The sequence below is a fragment of the Bombus pascuorum genome, chromosome 10 (genome assembly GCF_905332965.1).
Source record: "Bombus pascuorum chromosome 10, iyBomPasc1.1, whole genome shotgun sequence".
In the NCBI taxonomy this organism is placed as follows: domain Eukaryota; kingdom Metazoa; phylum Arthropoda; class Insecta; order Hymenoptera; family Apidae; genus Bombus; species Bombus pascuorum.
In genome coordinates this window covers 13,409,804-13,433,166 of record NC_083497.1, presented here as the reverse complement: position 1 = coordinate 13,433,166, position 23,363 = coordinate 13,409,804, and the positions used below count along the sequence as shown (strand labels likewise).

Here is a 23,363-nt window from a genome sequence, read left to right as displayed (position 1 = left end):
GAATAACCAAAACTCCACTGTGCATTTTTTTTCTAAAGGTTTACAGTGAACCGTGTGGATTCCGATATAATTATCGGCAATCACTGGAATGTTCTATTGCTGCTGTATGTGTGATGTGTAATGCCTTGGTGTGCGAGTATGAGTAAATCTCTGGAGGGCGTTCTCTTAAGTCTTCTTGGTAAGTTTAATCACCAAACTTAAAATATATTTGTCTGAACTTATATCATATATATATATACACACAATATACATGTATGATATATAAATTATTATAAAATATATTATATATATTTTTTTATAATACATTCTTTCTGCTTGACTTTTGAAAAATTCAAATAATCGCAGAAATTAATTTTTAGAAGTAACAAAAGATAAAGGGAGGTGTAACAAAAAATTAATGAGCCCCACCTTCTGCTAGGGACAGCTACTTAAATAAAGTAAAAGCATATTTTTATGCGTCCCGTTTATTAATTACGTGCCACGTTACGGACGTAATTTAATCACTCTCTGTCGTGCAATTTTCATTATAAGGAAATAAATTTTCACACACTAAATGTATCCTTTCACGACCAAACTTTCTTTTGCTCACGGTCGTCTTAACGTGTAATTTTGAAACACGTGTACGATTCACCGTGTTATCATCGCGTCGTTCTTTGGTGATTGATGATTAAGGTGACACAGACAGAATAAAAGAAATTATTTTATATTCTTGAAAAATGTAAATAATCGTCGAAGAAAGAATTATCGACGAACATATTTCACGTACGCTTGACGTACAGGTTTTTGAAACGAGTACAGAGGACGGGCGCAGGTACAGATTACAGCGCAAACAAAGTTATAAAAATAGTGGAACCAGAAACTCTCTGTAACAGCGTGGAAATAAAACACCGTAACCGTTTCAAAAGTTATATCGTGACAAATTTATCAGGTATAAATGCAAAGGTATTGCTAGAAAATCGAGGAGCGATCATCAAAATCATTCGTTGAAATATTGCATGTGGCGACAAAAATATAAACGTACGTTTGATTTGTCCGTAAATCGAATTGAAGCAAATCGGATAGATTGTATTTGATTAAAGGGATTGCAATCCTCTGCCAGTGAGAAATTGATTCTGGCCCGCAACCTATAAAGGAATAGCAATTCGAGTAATTTGCAAAACAAATTAAACGTTTTCGCTGACTATACTTGCTGGGATTTATTATTAACAACGAAAAATTAGAATTACAGGTGTGATAGAATTACAACGATAACTTTAACCTTTCTTAACCTGTTAAATGTATCGAAAATACTACTATCCTTTAATGATATTTAATCTTCTTTATTATCAGTCGCGAGTACTCGGAGGATGTTTATAACTAGGAGCTAAAAATCGGTCCGATAATTACAGTGACCGAAGGTAAACTGTTTAACTGAAATTACTTCTTTCTTTGTACAAATGCTATAGTCGATATTTATTTTCTTAAAATAGAAACGACATAACAGCTCTAGATTTTCTGAAGGATACATTCTGAAGGATTTCTGAAAGATATTGGTTACTACTCATTATAGATACGTTCTGTCCTACTTACGATTAGCGTTCTCACCATGATCGCTAATAAGCTTACAAGGTGCATGTGACCTTAAAAACACATAATGAGAATAACAACGAAATAGGTGAAAGAACATCGTCACTGTATTTTAATAGTTACGCGATGATCCGTATTTGGATAAATCACGAATTAAGGGTTAATGAACGAAACAAATTGCCGATGCGAATCGACGTTATGCCACGGTTTGGTGCGTCGACGCGAAAGTACGGAGGAGGATGCGCTTTTCCGGATGTGCACGCACGTGTATCTAACAAAACAGGAAAATCTGCGCACCACGGTTCACTACGGTATACACGATTCGCCTCGTTACGAAGGATGAGCCCGAAAATTGTGTTTCCGTAGCAATGAACTAATTACCGTAATAATCAGCGCTGATTAACTTACATAAAATCCTTTCTCTGCAAGCTCGAGCAGCATGGATTTGATTTGATTACGATAAACGGTAGGTTGTTTGCTTTTCGCCGTTCTTCTGTATTTTCTGAGAAAACAATTGGTTCAGACATCGTACAATTTTTCGTTACTGTTAGACGAAGAGTCGCCAACATCAGAGAAATTAGAACGACAGCCATGTTTTGGCTGTTAGCGCGTTGCTTCGTGCTTATAATAATTCTTTTATTCCGTTTGCTAGATTATTTCATATCTCTAGACCCAATTTCTAGAGACAAAAATTATTGCGAGTTTTTATTTGCTCCAAATAGCTGAAACATTGAGGAAGCGAAACGCAATTACGTTAACTTGCCTCGTCTTTATGGAATTTCTTGAAAAACGCGTGGCAAAGTTTAAGAAAAATTACGAGGCTCTATATTCTTATTGAATTACAACCTTGTGAAATCACATTCGTCGATAATATTGATTTATTTGTGCAAGGGACCCTTAGTTCGCTGTGGCTTTCATAATGCCGTAGCTGTTGCACAACAAACGACATCATCATACGTGCAAACCGAACTTATACGTACAGATCGATGGTACGTTCTCATAAAGAAATGTCGTCGTCGTCGTCGTCGCGATGCATATTTCATACCTCGGCTCTGCTTTTCCGCAGCGGAAAATTGACGTGAACGAAAGTTCACGACACAATGTCGCTCGCGTAAAATTACAGACATGGAACTAGAATTTAGAAATACGTATACGGAACGGAGCGTATCGTCACAGGGGAACACATTACTGGGCGGATGTCGAGGTGTATTTTGCCTAATTTTTGTACGATTTTTTTTTTCTTTCTTTAGTATTTTCTACTTTTTTCATGTTTTAAAGTCTCCACCTTCTTTTCTCTTAATTGACCGTCCAGACGTATTTATCGTTCCATCCATAACGTAACGATTACTATAACGATATACTCGACCAGAATCATCGGTTGGGTTCCACAATTTTCCAGTTTCTTTTAAAACCTTTCGTTTATTGGAAAAACAAACTTTATCCAACTCCTCTCCTAAAAGTAGATTAATCTGTTGTTAAATTTCGCCTTTCATTAAAAGTCAGAAAAGAATTCGAAAGCACAATGTTTGTTTAAAATATCCTTAAAAAATGGTTTCACGTGAAGCCACCGTGTTTAACGACGGTGAAGCTGCTGTGGCTATTGTGACGCTTAAAAACGATTCCGCGTTGATTCACATAAAGTGGCTTGAAGTCGTTTTCAAACCTAAGACCCCTGTGAATGCACGAGAAAAGGCTTCCATACGTGTAAGGGTTGCATGAAACGAGATCTAGCCGGCTGTATTATAACTTATAATGTAGGCTGTTCTCTGGCCATGATACACCACGTAAATTTCGAACGATGGAAACAAAGGCCACGTTGCTTTGTACGGTGCCCCTTGTTTCGTATTCCACGGTGCTCTCTAAGTACCGGTGCATTTTATTGTTGCTGAAAACGTGAATTACTTGCATAAACGCCGTCCCTATGCGTGCAACTTTAATGACAATTAAAGAATAGGAATAAGAATGACCGGTGTAAAAGAATCATTTTCTGTTTCCCGTTTCGTGTGTACTGTAACAATATGTGCTTCTGTGCCAAAGCATAATACGTATAATATTCTTATACTACCAACGATATCTTTTTAAAAAAGCATATTTTTTCGTTTATTTTGGACATTTACGAAACGTCTAGTCTGCCGTGAACTTTACCATTATCGTAATAAATTATTGTCGTGAATACAAGATACCGCTGTTCTCGAATATGAAAGGAAAATAATGGAAAGCAGTTCTGTTATCCAATTTTGCATGAAAGTCGCTGTCGGATAAAGCAATATGGAAATACAAAGAACAGAAAATTGTATCTGGTAATATTCTTTGACGATACTCGGTATCTTTCAACACTATCGCATGTTTTTGTAATAAAAATTATTTTTAAAAAACAAATTCTAAACTAGTAAATATTTTCGATCCTTCCAATGTAAACGATACATACTCTAGAAGCGTTATATTTATACAGAGAATATTTTTAATCGAAAACTAATACGAATATCTTTAAAAGTGGATGGTGAATTGAAACCTACGAATTTCCAATTTATAAATCCAATACGCTGAACATTCCGTTGATTGCCAATAGGAGATAAAGTTGGTCGTTTTGAATAATCAATCCTCGTCTCCGTCTTTCAAAACTTACAACGAATCTTCGAAGAAATAACGAACGACCCCTCAAATAGCTACCTATTTATTATTTTCAGATTGATGGAATCTCGAGTCTTATTCTTGTTTCCTTTTACCATTATTAAAACTTAACTGATAAATAATCTGCGTTATCTTACTTTCAATGTCATTTGAAATTTCTATTTATGCATTTCAAGATTTTATTCGATACCCGTTTATGTAACCACTCTATTGCCACACTGTACTCCGCAATCTGAAGTAGATTTCACGCTTTCACGGTGTCATATTGGCGTTATTAAATACGAAATATCAGTGTCGATTGTAACCGCGCTGTGATGATATTTTTGTTTTGTATATATTTTTTTTTTTTTTTTTTTTTACACAGACGGGTTGCAATACACGTACCAGAGAAGTTTCTTCGATACATATCGAATCAATGTAGCGAAAAAACGGATTTCTATTCGTATCGAAACGGGTCTGTGGTTTTATTCGATATAGAAGTAGATATTACACATAGTTTGCGGTAAAGCGAAGTTTGATACCAGTTAATTCTGCATAGTACAAGATACGATGTTAAGAACGATAGAGTCGTGATCCTCGTTAAAATTTTCAAATTATTCCAGAGTATGCTACGACACGCACCACCGATTTCATAAATATCTTTATTTCTCGAATAACACAAAATTCGCTTATTTTTTAACTTCGGTTAAACCAAGAGCGATGGATAAAATAAACTTGTATAAATTTATAAAATGCTGTTTTCATACACAATTATCGTGGAACATTATGGTTTTTTACACGCTTGGATATTACACTTTTAATGTAATTCATTGAGTAATTATGTGTACATGAAAGCAATCTCTCTTTAAATTGACTCTTTGTTACTCCATTATCATAATTCATTCATTAACTTTACTTTAATAGAATGATCAAATAATTTGCACGTTAATAATTAAATTGGATTTAAAAGTGCTACGAAATATATTCTCGTTCATGCTAATAGATAATAAACTCGAATATTTTAATAAATACGTAGGTAGGAATTACACAGGAATTGCATAGAAATATTTTTCAAATTCCTTTGACATTTTCTTCGAGTTGTTCAATTGAATTATATAAACCTTCTTAAAAGCATTGGTCGAGCAAATGAGTCATAAACCTTGAAACTTGTTGACAAAATTAGTCTTTTAAAATAATGATAAATTATTCGCTCATTTACAGAAAATGAATAAACAATATTTTAGCACCATGATAAATATTTGTTGAACATTAAAAACGACGTTTCAAGAAGTCGTCGAAACTGCAATATTTTCCATAATCCGTCGATAACAATATTCTTTATCGTATGTTTTTTTCATTTTTGCAGAATTTCTATATACATATTTTTCTTTCGATATTTATTTCAACTGTCTGAATCAAGAGGATAAACTAAAATATTATTTTAGTCAAATAATATTGAAAAGCCATTAAATCATCCACACATGATCTGCTTGTTGTTTTAATTAATAAAATATGGTCATAAATACATCGACTATAATAATTTTATTCGAAAGCCGCTTAAATCTGCGTTTCTTCGTCTCCTTAACTATCCTCGTTCGTCCAACTTGCTAGTAAATTTTAATTCTTTTTCTTCCTATCCTCGAAGTAGGATTATTCAATTTGTAAGAAGAATTCGCAGGAAAAAGCTTTATCCACGATAAGGCTAGAATTCTACTGCAAGTTATTATAACACAGATTTGCTCAGCTACGCTCGCTCTTCGTATTGCCTTTATCCTTTACAATCATCGTATTCACGCAAGCAAAACGACACGCAAGCTTACATTTGCCGCATCACTCTCGATTACTGCATTCGTGTAAATCAAACCTAATTATTCTTAACAAACGATCATTAACATACTACTGACCGATTTACTGAAATAGGGCTTCGTTGTCAGTTTAGTTTGCCACTAATATTTACAGAAGAATGGCTCTCGATATATAAAGTCTCGATATAAGGCCAGAAAAACCCGTTTGTACATGTATGTGTAAGCCTCTAGACGATAAATTAGTAATCTGTCGAAGGTTAATTAAATACACAAATATATAGATTAATAACTGATAGTACAATGATATGGAAGGATCGACGTTCGTTGTCGGTGTTGCTATGTTATCGGGATTACGATAGAGACGTGTACTTTACTGTACAACTTTCTCGCAAAGGATGTTCGACAAAGAGGACGTGTTGATAAATCTTGTAAATCCAATCTTCCACAGTCAGACGGTGCAGCCACAGTTGCGTTGGAAAGCGAGTCGTTCGATCGATTTCGCTGGAAACTTGGACGGATTTCCTATCGGACGAATACATTTCGGATCCCGTAGGATTTTTCTTGGCAGCCTCAACAATATCTAGCAATACCGTTTGTTGCGCGACTCGTTTCGCTCCATTAATTATTTCGCTCGGCTATTTGGCGGTTTCACTTTGTTATTTAATCGTACCGGTACACCGTCTTGAAAGGGAGATTATGCGAAAAGTTCTTGTCGCGTTAATGTCGATATAAAGTACTAAAGTACCATCTGCCTTCCTTTTCCCTTTGAGCGAAACTTTAATCATGTAGACACTTTAAACCAGCATCTACTTGATTAAAATAATTTCCACGTAGTTCTGCTTTTAGAGTTTCCAAGGGCAATCTAATATTTTATCATTCTAGAACTAGGGTTCTATTCTAGAACTTTAGCAATTAAGGGTTGAGAGAGGGTTGCCTCTATTTAAGGAATCTTGAAAAATCGAACGGATCGCTAAACTTCTTCTCATCGTGTTAAAAATAGCGTTTGCATTCGCTGATAACTTGCTCTTAATAGTTCTCTCCCAAGTTGTCTGAAAGGTAAATGAATCATCCGAGAAGATGAAGCGACCGAGAAGAAATTCCATTAGTTAGAAGGATGAATTTCTGGCTTTATCGTTTGCTGTAGATACGCTCCCTTTTTATCGACGTGTTAACCAACGAAAGAAGGATATTCGTTATTGCTTGACGCGTTAACAATTGTTAAAACATTTGTACAAACCCTATTTATAATTTGAAAAATACATAAAATTTTTCTGATAATCGTCCATTGTTTACGGAAACGCTTATCACGAGGCAATGTTTTCCCTTGTATTTAGCGAAACTACGATAAAATTGTAATGGATCGACATTATGGCTATGAATGAGATAAAAAGAAGATAATTAATTACCTGCATTTACAAATAGAGGACTATCTCCAACAGCGTTACTCCTAACTTAATAAGTAGGAAGATTATAATACCGGTGTGATACCACAACCTTTAATCAGGTTAAAATACGAACACGTACGTAGCTTCACAGTTTCTCTAGGAAACTAGAATTTATCGAACTTTGTCAACAGTTGATCGATGTCGAGTAATTTCACACAATGCTCCGTATGTTTTTACTTTTACTAAAATTGCAAATGGAATATTAATATCTCGTAGGGGATTTAATATCTTTGTTGAGTAGTTTTTAAATACCTTATGGAATATCATAATTTATTCGGAAAGCAGTTGGACCAACCGGTTCAATTTGTCCGAGTAAGAATTCCCAGTAAATGTAATCAGCTGCACGCCCCTCGTAAGTTATCAACACACGCGATAGATAAGCGTTTTTCTGATAATGTAAAATTAACGCTCGCACGTTGAATTTTGCATGATTCACTGGCATTGGTATGCACGAGCGTGGATGAAAATTTATTGATCCACGCGAAGTATAAATATTGTTCATATTCGCTTCTTTTACGACTATCGTATATCTCGTTCTATGAATTGAACGAGTCATTCAACATTCGCGTAAATACGAATATAGACGTTAAAATTGATCAAAAATAAAGATCGCTCCTGTTCCATGATTTTTTTATTACGAGTTTCGTAAAAGACATGAAATTTATTTCGATTCCGAGGAACGTAAAACACGAAGCGTATACGCTCTACGTTTCAGCTGCTAGCGTTGCGCCTCGTACGATAAATTTGACATCGATCGCCAATAATTCTTCGTAGCGATCAACGCATTGGTCTCTTTTCGCAAATTAACTAGACAGGTAATCGCGTTGAAAAAAGATTCGCGTGCCGCTTGACGCTCTTAAAGATCGGAACGAAAGAGATCAAGGTGTCAGCTTCGAGTATAGAACGCTAAGCAGCGAGATTAGAGAGAAGGTTAAAAAGCAACCGGATATCCTTGACACGATCGGTGGCGAGAAACGCGAGGGGACGTTGTTTTGCGCGTCGAGCAACGCGGAGTCGCGAGGACGTAAATTACTTTCCTGTTTCGGTGCTGAACTGACCCTTAAGATCCGAGCAACATCGTCGTCGATGGTCCCGATTAATTCCGGACCGAGGGCACCGCCGCTTCCAATCGAGTTACACTCGATAGGATTATGGAATTACAAGGTTAAAGCCGAACGGCGAGTTCCACGCCGATAAGGTTAATGGATGTAAGACTCGAGACCAACGTCGAATGTCGTTGGCAAAAATGGACTAGAACTGAGAAGGTAACGTGGGATCGCATGGGCGATCCTCAAACGACTTTTCAAAAATTATCGAATCGATTTGGCGAGATACCGCCTTCGCCGAACAGGAGTCGTTCAAAGCAAAATACAACTTTTAATTGGGAAGGGAGGATGATAGGAAACGATCGATTTTTGTGGTGGATCGGGCATTAAAAATATTCGAAGAAATTATAAAAGCGCGATTTTTCTACCGGCCGTATAAGGAGAAGGTTGAAAAGGAAAAAGTTTGTAAAATGAGCGGCCAAAGTATGAAGCGAACAGAGCGAAAAGCTGATAGTCTTGAACTTCGAATGATAAGATAGCTTTGTAACGAATGGATAAAGTTGAAAAGTTCAAGCGCTGTTTTGTAGATAAAAGGGGATATTTATATTATACGTGAGAAATAGTTGAGAAAAATACCTGAGAATTTTAGTATAATTTTAAATCAGTTTAATATACAAGTGTCCTTTTCTGGTAATCTTCCCTTCGTAAAATTAAAAAAATTGAAGAACGACATCGTAACTGACAACGAGCTGTCTATAATAGTTCAGATAATGTTTCGCGTTTGGTTATCAATTTCGGTCATAAATCACAAACGCTGGAAAGTGTCACGATGGAACGTACGCGCGGTTTTCCCTCGCACGAAGTTCATAATTTACGACGGTGGGCGGATCATCTGGTTTTTCATTCTGACCGAAATAAAATCGTACGATGTCTACGGCTGGCCATACGGCCAGAACGCTTTTAAAGTTGCACGTGGGTTCACGATAAAAGAAAATATCGCAGAGACGTCGATCACGTACATATTAATTAATTGTTTTATGATCGAGATACTGGCGTCAGTAAATAGGAAAATTGAAATTTAACAAACGCGACAATCGATCAGCGTTCTGCGAATGACACGCCGAAATTACAGTGTTTGCGAACAACGTGCTCGAGAGAGCGACGTCGACATTTTGCGGTAACATCGATCGGTCGGTACACATGCACTTTCCTGACGGTTTTGCTACGAATAAAATATTTAATCGGATAGTCTACGCTATACAATAGCGTAACTCACAGAAAGGGTCAATAACCTTGATCGATTTGCATCTCTAGCTACGGTTAATCCTTCGATCGCGAAAACGCGAGACGGTTTGTCAAATGTCTCTGTCAATCTTAATTTCGATTATCGTTGGAACGACAGCATGATTATACGTGATCGTAATAACTTTGCGAGTTAAAAAATCTGTCGCACGATCGTTTTGTCAGTTCTGTAATTTCTAGTGTATTTGCGCGTGTTAAATTACAAACGGTGTGATTATTACGTGTGAATAACTGCGGCGACATACTTGCTCCGATGAAAGGAAAAGTTCCGCAAGGCAGCATGACGCGTTTTAATGAATCGTGTGCTCCAACTGCAATTTGCGCCATAGAGAACGAATCTGTGTGTTCGGCGTTAATTTGGAGCGGCATGATAATAAGACGAAACCAAACGGTGATCGCAATGAATTACTGCGAACATTTCATTAGCGTTATTAATTACAATCCATTGTACTCGCTAATGAAGTCGTTAAACACAGATTATTAGGTACGGCTTCGGCTTGTTGTATCGTTACCTCTATTACGTGCTGTATTCCATTATATTATCTTAATTCCGTGTAAAGGGAACGCACTGTTACCAGCGAACAGCGCAAGCAGATACGTAGTATACACGTAACTCTCATTCGCGTGATCTGTCGAAACGGTAGCACCGAGCAAATTAACTATTTATTTATTTCGCGTGAATTCATAAATGAAACGAAGAACGTAACGTTGAATAAATTTTGAAACAACATCGCCGATTCACTTGGTTAATGTTTAAGTTCTTTCGTAAAAATAAGATGGAGATAAATTATACTGTTTCGTAATATTGCTAGATGAATCACCCTGAATCTAAGTAATTTTCTACAACAAACAGGCGTACGATATTATGCAAATACTTGTACCGGATGGTAGCGCAATTTACAGACAATTTTCTTTTAACGCCCCGTTTTCTCCCAATCTGCTCTGATTTCCTCTGTTTTTCTTCTTTCCGTCCAATCTTCCAACGCTCTCACTTTCCAGCCGTGTCTTTTTCCTTCCCCTTCATTTATTTCTGTTACCCGAGGCCGTAATAAGAGAACCGATTGCACACTAGAAGAAAATTGTCTACAATTTATGATAACCTTCCGGCACAGCGTACTTACTTGGCACGGAACAAATAGGCTTTCTTTGTGGTAAAAGTCAGCTTCTTGCGTTTAAAGGATCGGACGCTGCGAAAGGAACGCTTGCCGCGCCCTTTATACTTCCAAGCCTGTGCACGTCTTTTTAGAACCGAAAGTCTGTGACCTAAAATTTACCTTTTGCCGTTGAAACTATTTTACGAAAATTATTTCGACAATCGGAATTATTCAGCCTTTTATACATTATAATTTTCACGTTTCTCAACATTTTTATTCCAACGTTTTGCTTCCGCCATCCGTGTGACATTTATGAAATAAATTAACACAAAGCCACGGGACGTTGTAGGCGCGACAATATGCAAATTGGACAAAATGCAGATAGGATGGTTCCAGCGCGCATTTCGCTTGCCCAAGCCTCTGACATTAATCAGATTGCAAGATAAAGCGGTGGTGGTTCGCGGTCGATTTTCACAATTTCGTTTTTCACGGTAAAAGGAGACCGGAATGCAGCAAAATATTGCACACGCGTTGCAACGCGAAGAGAAAGCGTCTTGTTATAGGACAATACGTAATTCTATTTCCTGTAAGAGGTGCCTGGCTGATTATATTAGATCGTAACGTACGAAATAGTCGCTTGAACGCTTCGTATTCTTTCGATCTGCGCTACCTTACTTATTTCTTCCACGTATTTCGTAATAATCTAATAAATCGTCATTTTCCTCTCTTCCGATCTTTTCAACGTCATTCCGTAATATTTCGCACGAAGAACGCGACAAGATATTTTCAGATTCGTGGAACGAACGAAAATGAGAATTCTGACAGGAGGAGAACGCTTCGTATTCTTTCGATCTGCGTTGCCTTACTTATTTCTTCGACGTATTTCGTAATGGTCTAATAAATCGTCATTTTCCTCTCTTCCGATCTTTTCAACGTCATTCCGTAATATTTCGCACGAAGAACGCGACAAGATATTTTCAGATTCGTGGAACGAACGAAAATGAGAATTCTGACGGGAGGAGAACGCTGTAATTTCTCGCTTTTGTTTCACCAATGACGCGTACAACGGTGCCAGAAACAGGAGAAAAAAATATCTGTAACAAAGCAGATTCGTGTTTGCAAACGTTTCCAGAGGTTTCGTCCTTTTTTCTCTCCTTTTTGAGGAGGGGGGGACTTTTTTATTCTCCCTTTCTTTTTTTTTTTCTTTTTTACCAACATTCCGTACGGTTCGAGTTTATTGGAGCGAGTCAGTTTCTCTGGATTCTATCTGGCATCTAGCCGAAAAATAAATAATGCATGGGGAGTCACTGCAATTTTCGTCGAGAACGAATAGAAAGCGATGAAAATCGCCACGTAACCCAATCAGATACGTTACTTAACACTTTCTAATATTTCCTAGAATTTCATATTAAACGATTCTATGAAATTAGACTAGACTTTTGATTTTAAACGGTACACCCGAAGAGAGAAAAGAGGAACGACGAGTTCGCAAACGTGAAAACAGATTTTATTTGACAAACCTAGGAAATTCCATCTTATGATATTTGCACGAATAACAGAAACACGCTAAATATCAAAATTTCATTGTTCGCAACATTGTTTCCTACACACTGGCTACCGCTGCATGGATTTATTTGAGAATTTGTGGTATACCATAGATTTGCCAGAATTTATAGTATCGCGGGTATTATAGAATTTATGGTATTATGGGAAGAAGGAGGAAACGAATCGAGCTTTCGGGAAGCGTCGATCGATACCGTGCATCCTATAGCACGTTTGCCTTCAACCATTAAAAAATCGATGGATAATAATTCGTAAATTTCGTTGAAAGGAATTTTTTTTTTTCTCGACCATCGTAAATTTTCAGTGGCATTATCGACGATGATCGATACTCGGAGGAAAAGTACCAAAGTCGTACGCAAATTTATGACAATACGTATCGAAAAGAAATGAAAGAAATTACGAGACAAGGATTTTACCTTGTTTTGCAGTTTTTACCGCAGAGAGGGAGAATGTGAAACTTACGCGTTTAGGTGACTTGGACGAAACTGTTCGAACAACGTTCGAATTAATTTTTATGGAATGAAGGTGGAGGAAATTTCTAGTTGTTGGATGCAGATCGAAGTATCTATGCAATTTACGATGAGAAAATATTTGTGAACACATGTTGAACATCACTGATCTGCAGCACGATAAAATAAACACGAATATTGTGTAATCTTTAATAGATTCTAATGATTTCAGTGTGATAGCACTTGAGATAAACTAGGTAGCCGTGACGAATTATTCAGTTACAGAGATATACTACTTTGAAAATTGGAGTGCGATTGAATTAACGTTAGATTGAGATTTATCTACTTTACGAATAACGTGAAATTAAATTATCTGGACTAAGGAACGATTTACTACTTGTTTAGTGATCAAAACGGAACTAACTCGTAAGACGATCTTGGAATTCCGTAAACGAGTCACGAAAGAAAATTCTGCTAAGACGGAAAGCACAGGTTCGATAAAATACTCAGAGTCCTTTGTAAAAGATTCAACGCAGCTTGATCGTTTGTGTTCCATTTACAAGAGACAGATAGAAGAAACAGCAAGAAAGAATTCATTCGTTTAATCGTAAAAGATTGTGTTGCATTTGCCGGTTTACTTCGTACAAATACAATTACATTCGTTAAAATTTAATATCTACACAAATACACTGCGTACATTTCGTAGACGCACATTGACGAGGAGATTCCAATGATTCAATCCCTTTTTCTTTTTCTATATCAAACACAATTGTACAACCCTTTGAAGTATAAGTCAAAGGAGAAACATTGTCATCCCTTACACATTTACGCATACTATATAAAGATAATAATATATACAACCATTCTTTGAATTCAGCCTGATCAGCATTCACGGTGACATCCGTTGTAACAACGTAAAATAAAATAAAAATCGATATCACATCTTTGATTCTTTGTAGTGTATTGTTAGTTGCGTTCGATGTCTTAAAACGATGCATCAAGCTGAACTAGGAAAAAAGATCTCCATTGTGTATCGATCGACTTATTGTTACCGATTAACGTATGTACAATATTTCATTCTTTGTCTCCCTTTTGAAGCACTATTGGAACTTTTTACAGAAAGAAATATGGAGTTATGCTATTGAAGAATATTATTTTCAGAAGTAATTCGTACTTATTTAGTTATGATCCGTGTCTATATGAAATTCTAACATTCGGCTAATCTATAGCACAAGAGATTCGACAGATTCCCTTTCTCGGAACTTTTCCCGGCTTAAATCTACAGGAAGAGCGTTTCCCAAACCACCTTTACTCACAAATTAATCACTTTGTACAATCTGGATTCTAGTTACACCCTGTAAACATTCAATAAATCCTAACACGAATGACTGTTTCCAAGAAACAATTAATTACAGTTCCATCATCGATTTATTTACAACTAGCCTGAAAACCAACATTCTATGAAACATAGTTTGGAAAACGCTGATGTACTGGCACTTGACATCTTAAGAAATAAACAAAGTGCAGTTGATGCGTTTTCGACGAGTCCTGCTGTATCTTTTTCTCGTCGATAGCAAGAAATAAAGTTATTGAACTTTAACCTTCGATGACGTTTGTTGACTCTTTAAAAATTATTCATAGGCCTTCGATATACGTTTCGTTTTCCGCTTAACATCAAATATGAACACGAAGGAATCGACGTTGCAGGCAGCATAAATCAATTCTTGTTGCGCATCCAGTGGCATGGTTGCGTCCAATTAATTGCTTAAAAAATCGATAGACGAGATTCGTAGCCTACGGATTACGAGTTTCGTTGCGAGAACAGCTGTTTGTGCATTAAACGTTACATTAAATACTAGAAGATGACCGTCTTGAAAAGATGAACTCGACGAATAATTATACAAACTGCCTCGGCTAATGCGACTCATCTTCCACGCGTTATGCATTTATATCAAAGGATAATTTTGCGACAAAATTGTTCCTTGCAGCGTATTTGTTCTTACATATGACTGAAGCTAAATATTTATCAAGTTACCTGTTTGAGACGAGGCACTTTGTATAATAATCGAAAGGAATAAAAAAGATATTCGAGGATGACCATAGACGATGAAAATACGTCAACGAGACGTTCGTTGCTATTGTTAAAGAACAAGAGCAAACGTTCATATACAATTATTTTCTTCGTCGACGAAGAAGAAATGCACCTTTATTTAATTAAACTAACGACCTCGTGCTCTTTTTCCTGTTATTCATCGAGGTAGTCGTAGAAATCTGATATCGATCTTCGCAAAACGATTTTCTCCGTATCTTCTTCATTCGTATTTTTAAAGCTTCAAAATATTTGTTCGTGAATCTTACGCTACATCGATATTTTCTGTTACTTACAACGATTAAAACGAAGAGAAATTACCCAAGAAATATACATATAAAAAAGAAGGTACTTCCAAGTTTCAATTATCGATCAAAGATCATCGATTAGAGAATTTACACGAATGATGGTTACCTATGCTTTTGGCGACAACGACGTCCGACTTCGATTAATCGAGCAAAATACACTCTTGTTAGAAAGAAAGTATACAACGACACGAATTCAGAGACGTCCCAGTCTCGAACGATTAAGAGTTCTATTCCAAGGTCAGGACTAAGTCGTCTCCTTCTAATCTCATTCCCTGAGTGACGTCCAGCGTCTTAATCTTTCCAGCTTTCGGAGCTTGGACAACCATTTCCATTTTCATAGCTGACAACACAACCAGGGGTGCACCCTTCTCGACCGAATCGCCAACTTTCACTCTGATGTCGATCACAGTGCCAGGCATGGGTGCTCCCACTTGGTTCTTGTCTCCTTTCGCAGCTTTAGGATGTACGTGAAGCTCCTGGTAAGAAGGAAAATGGTTTAGTTGAAATTTTCAATCCTGACGACACTTTTTGGTAGTAAGAGAGTACAACGATAACGTAATTCAGGACAAAGTATCGAAATGTGATTAAATTCTGAAAAATATAATGTGAAATTTACCTTAACAGCCTCCTTGTCCTTGATGAACACAGATCTGAGTTGACCGTTCATTTCGAAAAACACCTCGCGTTCTCCATTCGGTGTGAGGTCCTCGGCAATTGCCAGGGTCTTAATGGCCAAGGTTTTACCCCTCTCGATCGTCACGTCGAACTCTTCTCCGACTTTTGCTCCTGTCAAGAAGATCCTCGTCTCTAATCTGTCCACTGGCCCAAACTGCTCCCGGAAGCTCAAGTAGTCGTTCGTAACTTGGGGATAGAGAGCAGCTGACATGATGTCTTTGTTCGATACGTGCGGGTAAGTTTCCTTTAGTTCAGATTTCAAGGCGTCGAAATCCAATGGCGGTAAACTTGCACCAGGTCTTCCTTTTACGCGTGGCATGTCTTTTAACACCTTTGACCTGTAAATTACAGTTATAGAATACGTTTGTTAACAAGAGGAAGACAATTGCATGTAGATGCAGTAAACTTCAAGTTGGACCAATCTTTTAGATTAGATAAAGCATTTATAGTTTAGTCAGATAATAACTTGTTGATTTACGAAGCGAAAGGTACGGTATATTAATTTCACGTACCTGAAAGGTTCGGGGAATCCTCCGTGAGGTTCACCAATAGCACCTTGCAGGAATTCTACGACCGATTTGGGGAAAGACAGTTCCTCAGCTTTGTTCAGCACATCGTCAGCCGAAAGTTTATTCTGAACCATAAACTGTGCCAGATCGCCAACTACTTTCGAACTGGGAGTAACTTTGATAATATCTCCGAGCAACAAATTTGCTTCTCTGTAAGCTTTCTTCACGTCCTCGAAGAATTCTCCCAAACCAAGGGAATAGGCTTGGAACTGCAAGTTCGTATATTGACCGCCAGGAATCTCGTTCAGGTAGACGTCCGCGTTTCCAGACTTCATAGTGGTCGTGCACTCGAATGGAGCGTATAAGGTTCTGGTCTGTTCCCAATAGGCAGAGTATTCCGAAATATCGCTGAGATCAAGCCGCGTGTCCTTCGGGGTTCCTGGAATTTTCCGAATTTTTCTTCTTCTTGGCACTTGGTTTTATTTCGAATAAGATTCAGCATCGTACACTCGTCATCTTACTCACCGATAAGAGAGGCGACCACGGCACCCATGGATGGTTGACTCGTCATTCCGGACATACTGTCTACAGCAACGTCGACCACGTCAGCGCCGCTTTCTGCACACGCTAACATCGACGCCACTCCAGCCCCCGCGGTGTCGTGCGTATGAACATGAATAGGAACATCGGGGTGCTTTTGTCTGATCGCGTCGATCAACATGACAGCGGCTTTCGGTTTCAGAAGACCAGCCATATCCTTAACCGCCAACACGTGAGTACCAGCCTTTACCAACTCGTCCGCCAAGTCCGTGTAGTATTTCAGATCGTACTTTTTTCTATTTGGGTCGCTTACGTCACCCGTGTACGAAATCGCTGCCTCGACGATGCCTCCCGCTTTACCAGCAGCCTCCATGCCTGAAATTTCGTTTCGTTACGTACATTTCCATCAGTTTCGTTTATTTCTACCGAAACACGCCTGCTATTTTATTCAACGACAGTAAGTGTATACGTTAAATGTTCTTGTAAAGAGACCTTCATCTTTCGAGATTCCTCTTACCAAAAAAAGGCGTCAATGGTTTCCTCGCTACGTGGCCAGATCCTTTTTCTCTTCTTCTCAGAACCTTCTCAAAACCTCTACCTCTACACCCGATCTAATTAAACTATCTCACGCACCTTTTAATTATTGTAAACGTGCGATCGACGCCTCATATCTTGAGGAATTGGAGTCGCCGGCTATGTACTTTTTAAACATTTGCTCAAGCACCTTGCCGAGGTCCTTATCGAACCCTCGGTGCAGTTATAGATTAGGGTAAAGCTACGAAGCGGCGGGCTATCTGCCATGATGTCGTTAAGAAAACGCGTTGTCGTTGACGTATAAACTGATAAATTTCCGAGATTTGTTTCCCTCGACTTACCAAGAATTAGATTCGGCAGATAATTCAACGAATCGAACACCCTGAACACATCCATTCCAGTCTGGACAGCAAGTTCGCAGAATTTATAAACAACGTTGTCGGGATAGTTGGTGTAACCGACAGCGTTGGCGCCTCTCAGAAGCATCTGGAAAGGAATATTTGGTATTGCCTTCCTCATGTCTTCTAATCGTTCCCAAGGACACTCGTGAAGGAATCTAAGGGCGACGTCGAACGTGGCACCACCCCAATTCTCCAGGGAATAAAGATTGTTGAACTTATGGGCGACGAATGGCGAGATCGTGAGAAGATCGTGCGACCTGACACGAGTCGCCAGAAGAGATTGATGAGCATCGCGAAACGTGGTGTCCATCAGAAGTAGCCCTTTGTGCTGTCTGACTGCTTTGGCGAACGCTTCTGGGCCTTGCTCCTTGTAAATGTGACGGAAGCCTTTCGGTGGTTCCAATATGTCTGAAAATTTCAGAAGAGTTAGTCGAAGATCGAAAAATTCGGAGCAATTGTAGGAAGCTTTCACGTGCGGGTTAGTAAGCTTGCGCGTGCAGTATCCAAAAACAAAGCGTTAGAATGAGATAAAGGAGAGATTGATCGAAGAGTAAACAAAGGAAAATGTCTCTTGTGAGATTACATAATACAGGATAGACGATGTATAATTGACTCATCTCAAAGTCCCCCCTATTCTCGAACGATGCATCATCTTTTGTTTTGCTTTAACAATTGTTTTATGGGCGCTCAAGTATGAACACTCTTAAAAGTAAAGTTCAACAAACTGAATATAATTGAGCAGCTGGAAAGTGTTGTTTGAGAAGCGATAGCGATAGGAATGTATCTTCCGAAATGTATGAATATGTAATGGAAAAATGCGATTGAGGGGGGTTCGACTTTGTATAGTGTTTCGAGGAGGACATTTTTCTGATATTGCATTCCATACATATTTGCCAAGTGTCTATAAATGACTCGTATCCAAAAGACTGTCCCTTCTTATCTCGTTTAAAAATTATTAACAACGAAAATCATTGAGTTTATATACTGTCCACCCTGTATAACAGTTCATGTGTGTGTGCGTATAATGACACTCTTAATTAAAGTATCTCTGATGTAAGTAATATGTCTTCCGATGTATGTAGCCCGTCTAAATGGACGAGTACACTCTTCAAATCTCTCTCATTAATTGCTCTACCTTTGTTCATAAATAAAAACCGATCTACCTCCCTTCTGCACAATTTTAAAATCCATAAAATTATTTTCGATTTAAAGCATCGCTTTAATCTGTATTTTTAGGATTTCTTTTTAAAATATACTACAAAATTCCACTACTATTCCAAATTATATTGCCAATAAATGCTGCTTCCATTTAAATCGCAACACGACATTGTTGTCCATAAACAAATAATTAAATAAAACGTTGAAACTAAGTAACAGGTGAATTATTTAAATGTATATTTTCAAATGGTCTTATTCCAATATTTTCTTGCAAATATATAATATGAGATGTTTTGAGTTTTCCATTTTCAATTATACTGTTGGAAAATATTAGTATACAAAAATATACATTTACAGTCACCTTAATTTTTAGATCTACATGAGCAGTTTGAAATTGAAATCATTGAAATCAGACACGTGCAAGCTTAACGTTCAATTTCATTTTCCTTTTTCTTATTTTTCTTTTTTTTTTTTCTTTTTCTTGTGAAATATTAACCGAAAACAATATTGATGGCTTCATTTGCAAACCACTCACGTAACGAATAGCTATTTAATTTAGACAAACGTTTTTCCTCTTAACCCAACGAAACCTCTTCCAATCGTACAAACCAAATTCCAATTCCAATTCCAATATTTGTAAATTACGGATTCCAATCGTGTCTGTAATACAATCAACGCAATAAAATAAATAAAATAAAAAGCAACGAAAATGTTTCAATTTTGACAACCAAATATCGAATTTGTCGTATCTGCCTATTCTTTAGCTCCGTTTGAAAATATCGTCTCTGCCCTTCCTTAACCAACCAACGATCTAATTACGAATACTTAAAATACGAAACTTAAGAAGATACGATGATACATCTTAAGGCGTACCTGATGCGTCTGGATCATTGCTCTCTTCTGCAGCTGCAAACTTAGCAAAGTCTAAAAAAAATGGTCAAACAAAAAGATAAAAGCATGCGATAAACAATGAGAAGTAATTACGAGAAATGATTAATCTCTAAAAGTAAAAGTGACGAAGAAAGTTACTGAACGATTTCCTTGAATTGCTGGAAATTAGTGCACACCAAGAAGGAAGTTTTAAATCACAAATGTTTCTGTCACATCGACGTGTGCCGAAAGAAAACTCTAAAGCTACGTTATATAAAGATGGAAACACCATGCCAACAAAGTATGTTATGAAAACAAGAGTTTTTCCGTGGTTTCAGGTGTTGTACGTAAATCTGTGTGTGTGTATATAGCCCCAATTTTGAGATACACGATAGTATAGCGCGCAACATAAACTATTTGATAGTGTAGATCACCGATTGCTCTTTGATCCAACAGACAAGCATGAAAAATATCGAAACAATAAGGTTGCTTAATTGCCAATACTACAATCCCTCTTGGCAACCTAATAACAGTAATAAAAATACGTTTCCGTTCCTTTCATGAAATTTACCAATCGTGCAATTTCTCGATTCTATTTTCGTTTACAACATTAAAAATTATACACTAAATGCTATAGATATTAATTAAAAGAATATATACATACGTATTAGGCTGTCTTCAGACTATCAGGATCTCAACTAAAAGGATCAATATGTATCGTCAATACGATATTGTCAATATTTACTGATAAATCGCATTTTCGTTGAGAACCTTGACACAATATCAATGACAACGTCATTGATCGTCCGAGGGCACCCTAACAAACAGTACTGGAGTACTCGATTGCCTATAGTGGCAAAAGATCAAAGAAACAACCCACATACGAAACGAACAACAAACACCCAATTATCCCCTTACACACAGAAAAGAAATAGAAAAGATTTGCTCCCTTGATTCGCTGTCCCACACCATTGAAAGCAAACTTCTTTGTGCTTTTGCTATTTTAATCGTATCCAATTACGAAATCGAAGTAAGAAGTGATCCTAACGAGGAAAACCCAAGGTGACTGATACGCGCCGATTTTGATGAAAGTTCGCAAGAATGTTCATTAGATCTGCCTAAGAATTTACGCGTGATTCGTCCGTTTGTTACTTATTTAGGTGCTTATAAATCGCAAACGACAAAGGAGGATCTCAAAAGATAGTTGAGATAAAAGTTATACCGTGTCTTGAGACTTACAAATATTTCGTGCAAATTTATAGATCTCAAGACACTAACACAGTACTCGTTTCGACCATCTTTCGATATTTTTCGTCGTTTACGATTTACAAGCGTTTACACAGAAGGGCTGGCTCGAATAAAAAGGTCGATATCGCTCTTAAAGAAAGAAAGGGGCGCGGTCGAATTGCGGCTAAATTGCCTGATGTCGAATTACGGCTAAAGGGCAGGTCTCTTAGACTTTGTTCGTCGAAATACAAAGTTTCGTTAAAATCGACGCGTATCGGTCACCGAGGCTTCCTGCGAGTGTCACGGAAACACGCGATCGGACATCTTGTTCCCAATCAGAGCTTCGATACAATACCTAGAGCGACTTGTGGGATGTGAGGCTTTATCTCGGCTGGTTTCAGCGGCGTCGCCAATGGGGTACTTGGTCCGTTCACCAGAACAGTACCAAGATAATTTAACAGCTTCTGAGCTCGATTCTGGCTCGGTTGGAACTGGAACAACTGCGGATTCTCGTCGATAAAGTACGTGTCAACGTTTCCATTGAGGAACTTTTGGTTTTCCAGCACGTTCAGGAGGAACGGGATGTTCGTTTTCACTCCACGAACTCGGAACTCACGGAGAGCGCGATTCATCTTCGCGCAAGATGATTGCAAGTCTCCTGCGTGAGCTATTACCTGAGAACATGATCGAGATTCCGATGAGTATTTGTTGTACGATAGAGTTTCCTGACTCCAAAAAGAGCAACAGACAGACACGGGTCTGCCATCGAATTTATCTGTTCTCAATTATAATTTGTATAGATCTTTACCTTGACGAGAAGCGAATCGTAGTAAGGCGAGATAATTGCACCAGCGAACGCGGACGCACCATCCAACCGGATACCCATACCTTCTCCAGAACGGAATACTTCGATTCTTCCGGTATCCGGCTGGAAGTTCTTCGCGGGATCTTCCGTCGTGACACGACACTGTATCGCGAAACCTTGAGGAGCGATCTTGTCCTGTGTCATACCTAGCTCAGGTAACGTGATACCCTCGGCAATACGGATTTGAGATTGCACCAAGTCGATTCTAAGAGAAATAAATTCGTCCTGATCTAACAGAAATCTTATCGCAAAAAATTATATCTATTCGTGGTTGAATCTATGCGCAAAATTCACGTGAAGAATTACGAATTGATGATAAATTTACCATATTTACGTAAATGCTGTAACCATATGCAAAAATATGAAAGCCGCTTATGCAAACGTTCTTTTCACGTGTCTTCTGCCTCGATATACGTACCCGGTGATCTCTTCGGTAACAGTATGCTCGACTTGCAACCTAGCGTTGACCTCGATGAAGTAGAAATTGCCGGACTCGTCGGCCAAAAATTCCACGGTACCAGCGTTCGAGTAACCGACGTGCTTTGCCAATCTTACAGCGTGTTCCGTCATCTTAGCCCTAACCTTGGGATCTAACATTGGTGCAGGGGCGATCTCAACGACCTGAAATTTTCATCTTAATTAACACGACTCGTTAGAACGCACCGGCCTTCCGACAGAACAAACGATTTCGCGATACCGTTCCGTTCGCACAATGTTTCACGACGTCGACGAACACGTTGATCTAGAATCGTTCGATTCTTGTCATTTATCTTTGCATTTTTCTTTCTTTTTTGTCCTTTGAATGCCTATTCCCCATTTTTTTCTACGTTGTCCTCGTTCTCCGTGCAATACATGGAAACTGTCGAGTACGTAAATACCATTTAAAAGTCTAACAAATCCTTGACACGAAGAAGTAAGAGAATGATTTTTATTCAATCGCCTATTGCGAAATAGTACTCAATTTATCTTCGCATATAATTAATAATTCAGCTGATGTTAACAAACACGAACAAACGTCGATAGTTGCAGAAATACAATTTTGCAACATGTAGTACTGTATCGTTCGAGAGTTCAGAAATTGTATATAGTAATTTATGTAACGTTATAATGTAACGTAATTCTTGCTTTAACTACGTAACGACAGCTTATACAACAGTACAAACGTAATATCGCAAATCATTTTCCTTTCTCGTAACGAAATTCTATCGATACGCATTTCACTAGAAACGGAACGATCGTTCGATTAATATCTCAAAATGAAATATTTTACCAATTTATAGGCCATGTTTCTGTAATTTTTAATCCTT

The 23,363-nt window shown here is 37.9% G+C and overlaps 2 protein-coding genes across 4 annotated transcripts in view; one reads left to right on the top strand and one right to left on the bottom strand.

Moving 5' to 3' along the window:
• The window catches only part of LOC132911091 (optineurin-like), a 428,401-nt gene that overhangs the window by 382,502 nt on the left and 22,536 nt on the right, over window positions 1-23,363 (top strand). The window lies entirely within an intron of this gene.
• LOC132911060 (pyruvate carboxylase, mitochondrial) overlaps window positions 13,481-23,363 on the bottom strand; it is a 67,819-nt gene continuing 57,936 nt past the window's right edge. For 2 of the 3 annotated variants that reach the window (XM_060967408.1, XM_060967407.1), the window contains exons 6-14: window positions 22,475-22,677; window positions 22,000-22,261; window positions 21,547-21,865; window positions 19,968-20,018; window positions 17,877-18,344; window positions 16,987-17,376; window positions 16,465-16,900; window positions 15,894-16,290; window positions 13,481-15,753 (exon numbers count right to left, since the gene is read on the bottom strand). In XM_060967408.1, coding sequence (XP_060823391.1) covers window positions 15,505-15,753; window positions 15,894-16,290; window positions 16,465-16,900; window positions 16,987-17,376; window positions 17,877-18,344; window positions 19,968-20,018; window positions 21,547-21,865; window positions 22,000-22,261; window positions 22,475-22,677 — 2,775 coding nt within the window. In that variant the 3' untranslated portion in view covers window positions 13,481-15,504. The remainder of the gene's footprint in view (window positions 15,754-15,893; window positions 16,291-16,464; window positions 16,901-16,986; window positions 17,377-17,876; window positions 18,345-19,967; window positions 20,019-21,546; window positions 21,866-21,999; window positions 22,262-22,474; window positions 22,678-23,363) is intronic. The other variant, XM_060967409.1, reaches the window with a different exon arrangement.